At 34.7% G+C, this 8,955-nt stretch overlaps 1 protein-coding gene and 1 pseudogene across 4 annotated transcripts in view; one reads left to right on the top strand and one right to left on the bottom strand.

The window, feature by feature from the left end:
* Nucleotides 1–1,305: 1,305 nt before the first annotated feature.
* ABCB7 (ATP binding cassette subfamily B member 7) overlaps nt 1,306–8,955 on the bottom strand; it is a 139,770-nt gene continuing 132,120 nt past the window's right edge. For all 4 annotated transcript variants that reach the window (XM_068962115.1, XM_068962112.1, XM_068962114.1 and 1 more), the window contains one exon: nt 1,306–1,847. In XM_068962115.1, coding sequence (XP_068818216.1) covers nt 1,632–1,847 — 216 coding nt within the window. In that variant the 3' untranslated portion in view covers nt 1,306–1,631. The remainder of the gene's footprint in view (nt 1,848–8,955) is intronic.
* On the top strand, nt 4,991–8,565 carry LOC138071016 (guanine nucleotide-binding protein G(s) subunit alpha pseudogene; annotated as a pseudogene).

Genomic DNA, 8,955 nt, shown 5'->3' with positions numbered 1-8,955 from the left:
TTCTAGTAATGCAGCTGGGTTATTCAAAGGACATGTTTTTTTTTGGTTGTTGTTCCTCAGAAAAGCAATCACATCTGTGGTTTTAGAGTAAGAAATGTCCCAAACCTCCCATCATATTGCAGCTGATTAAGCATCTCAGTGTTAATTTCAACTCCAAAAGCAAGATCCTACCACTTGCTCTGGTATCAAAGACTAACCATAAAATACTAGCTTCAAGCTACTTATCTAATCACTTTTATGTAACAAAACTGGAGACTAGACTTAGATAAGCTTAGATATCTAAATGACAACAATATAAATTGGAAAAAAATTAGTCTCTTTCATACCAAATTATCATTTAAAACATACTAAAACCACAGACCAATAAAATAAATATTTTAACACCTTTTCTGAGAAACAAAGCCTCATTATATACAGTTATGCGGCTGTTCATGAGATACACAAGTTTTTCAAGCTGAATGACTACTACCAAACAAATTAAAGCAAATTCAAGTTGGGAAAGGAAAGGAACTTTCTAAGTGAATACATACCAACATTTTATTAATTATTTCTAGCCAGTAAAACTTAATTATCTTGCTTGGGCTCCTCCTTGTTATTTCAAGCTTAAACTCATTAAACTACTGAAAAAGGAAGGGAAGATCTGGTAATAAAGTAATTCTGAAGTACCAACACAGATTAGAAGCTTGATCATCTAAATATTTTTGTAATCGTCTCCTATTTGTCTAAAGGTTATTAACAATTGTTAAATAGATTTTTTTGCTTTATACGTGTGTGTGTGCACACATCCCATTCAGTTGTTTCTTTGTATAACTTCAGATAGCAAAAGCAGTGCATTTAAGATGGAAACAGAAAACCCAATTAACATCCTAAGCTTTTTAGATCACTCCCAGTACAGTAAGTCTCAAATTATATCAAGGTTTGTGAGTCTTTAAAGACAAATTATGAATTTTTGTCCAAAACAAAAGCTATATCTCATTTGGTGGAAAAATAAAATTCCCAGCACTACAAGACAGTTACAGTGCTGGTTAATGATGAAGATTCTATATACCAACATGAGAATCAAGGTTTTTCCTCTTAAAGATATATGGTGGCAAATATTTCTAAAAATTTAAGCATTGTTATCTATCATTCAAGTATTTCAACAGAGAAAGAAAATCTACATTTTTTATAAAAGAAATAGATACTTTTCATCTAAATTGTCAGCATAAAGGAGGTTTGAAAAACTACAAAAATTTAGGAAGCCAATCTGATTTACCTGGTTATGGATATCAAATGACTGTCAGGCCTCAAAATGGAAATGGGGTAAAGTCAAGTAGTAACAACAATTATGCTTTGACCACAACTAAGGCAGTAACAAGAAAAAAATTCGGAGATAAATATAGATGCCACATCAAATAGATTGTGAAAGATATAAAACTCAATTCCCTTTTCAAATAAATCTTATCTAAAAGAAGGACTATAGAAAATGGGAATGTCTGATTTTTTTTTAATAAAACAATTCTGCTTCAGTGCAAATGTGTAGTCAAGGTAAAAAGAGGAAGGAAGGAAGGAAAGAAAGGAGAGAGGGAGGGAGTGAGTAAGTAAGGGAAGGACGAAGGAAGAAAGGAAGAAAAGAAAATGTTTCATGTGATTTAGCAGGAACAGTTTCCACAGCCTTTGACACTGTTGACAATTTCTTCTTGTAGTCTCTTCCTTTCTTCCTCTTTGGACACATTTTCTTTCTTTGCATCCCATTTCGGGTTATCATGGTTCTGCACACGGCTGCTCTGTGTATGCCACATTTCTGAATAGATACTGCTAGGGTTAGCAAGCAAATCATGGTGGGTACCACGTTCAGCTACCTTACCCTAATAAGCAAAAATAAGAGAAACACAGACAAAGTCATATAACTAGCATGATAATTGAAAACACATAATACTTTCCAAGTAAGAATTTTGAAAGACTGTATTCATTAAAATACTTTTCCCAATTTTTTAATTACAGTATATGGGGGAAAAATCAAGGCAGGAATGCCTTTATTACTGTTGAGCTACCAGCATGATAAAAAACCAAAAACCTATTAAATTCTATATAACATAAAGTATTTCGCTTAAAGAAAATAAAGTCTGAATGTTTTATTTTTCATTTTGAAGAGCAGAAAAGAAAGGTGAAGATTTTCTAAAGGTGGTATTTTCTGTAATCAATAAATCAAATTTAAATCAAAAGCACTGTTATACAGAAATTTAAAGGATGTAAAAATAATATGCCAAAACCCTATGTGTACTTTGAAATAAACAAGATTTCTCCATGATGTTTATTTTTTCCAGTAGCTATTTTTCTCAACAATAGCTATTAAACTTAACATTGCATAGATTTGGTATTGATGCCAAACTCTTATATCTACAATTAATTTGTCTCTTGAAAGCTACTGTTAAACATACTGGAAGAAAAAAGTAATTTTGTCACGTTCAGTGGTGGTCCTGGTGATAACGACCTTTAAAAATATAACCTTAAGCTAAATAACTTAAATTTGTATGTGCCCACTTCTGAGTGGTTAATTTAAGCATCTCCTTGATTTCTGGATGGAGAGTCTAAGAATTATTTTGTTCTGCTATTCGAATTCCTCTGGATCCTGCATGTAGTCCTCAACCCCAAGGTGTGTGGACAACTTCATTGGCATAAAAGTCCCCATGGTTACATATTTTATACTTTTTTATTTACCGCTATAAAAAAAATCAAATTCTCAATGCACAGATACAGAAAACAAATTTATGGTTACTAAAGGGGACATGGAGGGGAAAAGGACAGTAGGAGTACGGAGTTAATAGATACAAACTACTATATATAAAACAGATAAGCAAAAAGGATTTACTTAATAGCACAGGGACTTCCCTAGTGGCTCAGACAGTAAAGAATCCGCCAGTAGTGCACGAGACCCAGGTTCACTCCCTGGGTTGAGAAGATCCCCTGGAGAATGGAATGGCTACCCATTCCAGTATTCTTGCCTGGAGAATTCCATGGACAGAGGAGCCTGGCAGGCTACATTCCATGGGGTTGCAAAGAGTCAGACATGATTGAGCGACTAGCACTTTCCTTTCACTCATAGGGAATTGTATTCAATATCTTATAGTAACTTACAATGGAATATAATCTGAAAAAAAAAAAACCTGAATCACTAACACAACATTGTACATCAATTATACATCAATTAAAAAAATCTTCTATGAAAGCTGCATCAAAAAGTATTAGAAAGAATGGGAACTATTTTTGCAGAAAACTAATGAAATAAATTACAAAAATTTATCCTGTAGTAAAATTGTGTAGTTTAAATTATTTTTACTTGTATTAAAGCATAAATGTACATAGCTTAAAAATAATTACAAAGCTGATAAAAAGTACATTCTTTTGTCTCCTCCTTCTCTACACTTGAATACCTCCTTCTTATCCCCCAATTTTAGCTATTTATTCTGGCATTTACACACACAGATACATATTAATGAGATCCAGCACTTTCAACTATTCCACTTTCCCATGCCTCAAATTCACTCTAATAATATTGGTTATATCATGCTATTTAATATACAATGTTTGCTTTATCATAACTATGTAAGTATTACCTGTTGTCAGGTACTAGCACTTTATATATATTTTCTCCTAATTTCTTATTCTTCCTGGACTTAGTAATTGCCTTGCTTTTTTCATTTGCTTAGTTTTCTATGTCACTAATTCACTCTAAACTTTAAGTTTGTCTGAACAGTGTTTTTCTCATTATCAACTATGTTATGTAATTTATTATTTAGCACCCCCCACTGGAAGATATTTCCCTCACAGCTTTTAAGCTGTTTTCCTTATCCTCAATTCTGAAATTTTATGATAATTTGTGTATTCTTTTTCCTCCCTCCGTTTATTGTGGTGGGTACTTGCTAGGCCCTTTTAATCTGAAAACTCATGCTCTGAAGTTCTGGACATTTGGGGGATATTAGTCTTTGGTTATATCCTTCCTTTTCTGACTCCCTTTTTCTAGAACCACCGTTAGTCAAATGTTGGACCTCTTAGACTAATTTTCTTGTTTTCAAATCTTCCCTCTATTTTCTCTCTTTTTGTTTTACTCTTTAGAGATTTCCTTGACTTTATTTCAGCAATGACAGTTTTGATTTCCAAAATCTCTTGTTCTCCAATTGTTTCTTATTTATTTACCACCCCATTTCAAATTTGAAATGATGCAAGAATGGTAAAAATAAACACCTATATATGCTTCTCCTGGGTTAGCAACTGTTAATTTTTCCACATTTGCTTTCTCTCACTTGATCCTATCTCTAAATTTATACTACTTTTTGCTAAAGTATTTAAGAATGAATTGTGGACATCATAAACATTACATCCCAAAGTATTTCATTAGCATGTATCTCCTGAAAGGGCTTCCCAGGTGGCACTAGTGGTAAAGAATCCGCCTGCCAATGCAGGAAATGAAAGGTTTGATCCTTGGGTTGGGAAGATCCCCTGAAGAAGGAAACGGCAACCTGCTCCAGTATTCTTGCCTGGAAAATTCCATGGACAGAGAAGCCTGGCAGGCTGCAGTCCATGGGGTCGCAAAGAGTTGGACACGACTGAGTATGTACACACACATACCTGAAAACAAGGACATTCTCCTATATGACTGGAATACAACTATATCACACCCAAGAAATTAATCTAATTTATAGTCCATATTCAGATTTTACCAATGATCCCAATAATATTCTTTATATATATATATATATATATATATATATATATATATATGTATTTCCATAAAGGATCCAATCAGGATCAACATGTTGAATTTATAAGTTTTCTAGTCTGTGTGAGTGACAATAACATTTCTAAAATATCCAGGCTTATTTTCTAAAGAACACACTTCAAGTTGTATTTCTCTAGTTTTTCCTGATTGTTAGATCTAGGCTAAACATTTTTGCTGAAATATAATATAGGTGATGCTATGTCCTCAGTGTATCATATTAGGAGATACATGATGTCAGTTTCCTTCATAATTAATGATATTAAGTTTGATCATTTGGTTAAGGCAGTGTCTACCAGATTTCTCTATTTTAAAGGTATTTTTTTCTTTGTAATAGGAAAGTAATCTACGGGTTAAGTGACTATTCTATTCCCCAATAGATTTTCACCATCTGGTTTTAGCAAATGATGTTATTTATCTAAATCTTTTACTACAACAGTGGCTGTAAAATTATTTTCTAAATGTATCATTCCTTATATGTGTGTTAACATTCTTTTTTTTTTAACTGAGTTACAATTATGATACAATATTGGGTGAGATGGAGGGCCATGAAGGAGAGGATATATGTATACATACAGCTAATTCACTTTGTTGTACAACTTTGTAAAGCAACTTCACCCCAATTAAAACAAAAGAAAGCATACAATATAAGTTTCAGATGTATAACACAGTGATTGTTTTTATATATTATGAAATGATCACCTAAGTTCAGTTACCATCTGTCACCATACAGAGTTATTATTGACTATATTCCTTACGTGTAAATTACATCCCTACGACTTAGTTTGTACCTCTTGATACCCTTCACCTATTACATCTATCTCCCCACTCTCTCCCCTCTGGCAATCACCAGTGTGTTCTCTGTATCTATGGGTCTGTTTCTGTTGTTTGTTCATTTGCTCAGTTTTTTTTAGACTCCACATATAAGTAAAATCATATGGTATATATTTTTCTCTGATGTATTCTCATTTGGCTTGGCATAATACACTCCAGGTCCATTAATGTTGCTGTAAGTGGCAAGATTTCATTTTTAAAGAAGAGCTTTCTCTAAGCATTACTATAGAATTATAGGTTTTCTTTTTATTCAGTGTGTTGTAATTCACAAGTATCATTTTTTTAATGTTCAAATTATCCCACATTTGGCCAGTGGGAATCCACTCAAAATGCTCCTTGATTCTTTTTGTTGAGGAATAGCATTTTGTGTAAGATCTAGGTGCTAGTTATACTCATTACTTCTGGGATTTCATTGCTTCTAGACCTTTTCCCTGAACAGAGTTAGGAACTTTTTTTCATCATAAACTAATATTGATAATTCTGTTCCAATATAACATCACAAGGTTCTTCCTCCCATTCTATTCCATATCTCTATCTTTCTTCTCCCAAATAAGACCTTTATTTCTCAACAACATCAATATATTAACTCATATGCTCAGTCTTACAATATACAGAAAATAGTTTCAAAATAGCTACTCCCATACTACCAACAACAAACTTACTAAGTTCAAATCTGAGTTATCTTTATCCTTATATTCTACTAAGGCTAAAAAATAAGAGTGATGTGTCCAAAAGTTATTATTTGGGTTAATTCTGCATGCTATTTTTCTTCTGCATGGTTATGTTATCAATTCTTTATGCAGATAGTTTTACTTCTTTCTGTTTGCTTTAAATTCATATATTTTTTTAAATTCAGTTTTTTTCACTGTCCTCTTTCACCCTCATCAAGAGGCTCTTTAGTCCCTCTTCACTTTTTGCCATTAAAGTGGTATCATGCATATCTGAGGGTGTTGATATATTCCAGCTTGTGATTTATCCAGCCTGTCATTTCTCCTGATGTACTCTGCACATAAGTTAAATAAACAGGGTAACAATATAAAGCCTGTTGTACTCCTTTCCCAATTTTGAACCAGTCAGTTGTCCCATGTCTTGTATGCTTCTTGATCCACATACAGGTTTTTCAGGAGACAGGTAAGGTGGTCTGGTATTCCTATCACTTTAAGAATTTTCCAGTTTGCTGTGATCCACATAGTCAAAGACTTTAGTGTAGTCAATGAAGCAGAGGTCGATGTTTTTCTATAACTCCCTTGCTTTCTGCATGATTCAGTGAATGTTGGCAATTTGATCTCTGGTTCCTCTGCCTTTTCTAAATGAAGCTTGTACATCTGGAAGTTCTTGGTTCACATACTGCTGAGACCTAGCTTGAAAGATGTTGAGTATAACCTTATTAGCACGTGAAATGAGCTCAACTGTACAGTAGTTTAACAGTCTTTGGCATTGGAATGAAAACTTACATTTTACAGTCCTATGGCTTATACTTGTTAAAGTACTTTTAATGTTTTATATTTATAAGAAAAGGCTCTATGCACACGACGGCATACAATTGAAAAGTTTAGTAAAAAGCACAAGAGCAGATTTTACTTCAGATACTTAAACATCAATGAGATAATAAAGTATATTTATAAAACTTCCCATTTGAGACATTCTGGACAATCATACTGAAAAAAATCAGTTTACTCTTTAGTGAATATTAGCATTTTTGAGCAAGTGATAACATAAAAAATAAACAATATACATATCATGGAAGTAAACATCCTATAAGAAATTTTAGTGATGCAAAAAATTTTCTCTCAGTACAGAATGTAGAGGAGAATGCTTCTGCTCTCAATTCCTAGTACTTATGCTTTCAAAGTGATAAAGAAGTAAAGGTTTACTTGTTAGACAGTAAAAATAAACATAGAGAACATCATTAGAAATAATCAAGTACAAAGGTGGGTGGAGATAAAATATCCCTACAGAGAGGAAAAAAGTAAAACTATTAAAATTTTCAAATCTACTAATTGCAATAGTGGCACTCTGATCTGTTCAGAATATTTAGAGTACACTCTTACAGTAATTCCCTCAGAAATAAAGTAGGCTGTCATTTTTCTTACTTTCCTTATGAGGAAAAATACAAAATAAAACTGGCCATGTTTGAAAATGACCACTTTATTTTATGGTAATTTTCTTTTAAACATCAAGGGTGTGTGCAAGTATTAGGAAAATGAAAATATGAAATACACTGAAGACATTAAGCAAATATTCTGTTCAGAGCAAAAATGAATGCAGAAAAATTGTTTTAAACACAAAACCTTTAAAACTGTTTCTAACATATTAGGATTTAATGCTTTCCTCATCTAACTTTGCTTTTAAAATGTTAATAAAGTGTGAATTAAGCTCCTCATCCCTCTTTCTCCTCCTTCCACCCCCTTTGCAGCCCCCGCCTCCTCCCTGCACCCGCTGAAGAGCTCTGGCAATAAGAGTGGTGGGCGGTGGTGGCAGCAGCGCCCGCAGCTCCAGCTCAGGTCCATCTCACTCTGTGGCAGCCATTAGACCCCTGCACCCCAGCTCGACGGGCTGGGAGCCACTAGCTCTACTAGGCCACAGTGACACCGCCCTCCCTTGGTGCTCCTCCCAGAGGAGCCGAGTTTGCTTCCGGCATGCCTGCCCGCCCGGTGCTGCCCCAGCCCTCTCAGCCGTGTGAGGCAGCCTGTGCCCGGCCCCACTGCCACGGGCTGTCTTGAAAACAGAAAGACTGAGGACCAGCACAACAAGGAGAAGGAGCAGCGTGAGGCCAACAAGACCAAGAAGCAGCTGCAGAAGGACAAGCAGGTCTACCAGACCATGCACCACCATCTGCTGCTGCTGGTGAATCTGGTAAAAGCACCATTGTGAAGCAAATGAGGATCCTGCATGTTAATGGGTTTAATGGAGAGGGCAGCTAAGAGGACCTGCAGGCTGCAAGGAGCAACAGGGATGGACTATATAACCCATAGATGATGTCTTCAATTTCTCATCTTCCTGGCTATGTCCTATCACATTTCACATGCTGGAATTGCTGGTCTTAGGAACTTCTAATAAGAATACTATTCTGTTGTTGGGGGATGGGCCCCAACACCTAACCTCTAAAGATAACCTGAAAAAAAATTTTAAAAACAAATAAAAAACAACAGAAGTAATCCTTAATTGAAAAATATGTAGTATATCAACCAACCAAAGCTTCTAAATAAACAGTGACTGACAGCTTATTGTACCAAAAGTTGGCATTTGAGAGCTATGACCCCTCTCTATTGAAGCACCTCCCTATTGAACCACCTCCTGTGTACTTCCTAGATGCTATGCTACATCCCTGACTGAACCCTACTAATACCTACTAACAGCCTGCT

This window comes from Capricornis sumatraensis, chromosome X, assembly GCF_032405125.1.
Source record: "Capricornis sumatraensis isolate serow.1 chromosome X, serow.2, whole genome shotgun sequence".
Classification (NCBI taxonomy): Eukaryota; Metazoa; Chordata; class Mammalia; order Artiodactyla; family Bovidae; genus Capricornis; species Capricornis sumatraensis.
The sequence above is the reverse complement of the archived record's forward strand: the minus strand, read 5'-3'. Positions and strand labels throughout refer to the sequence as shown.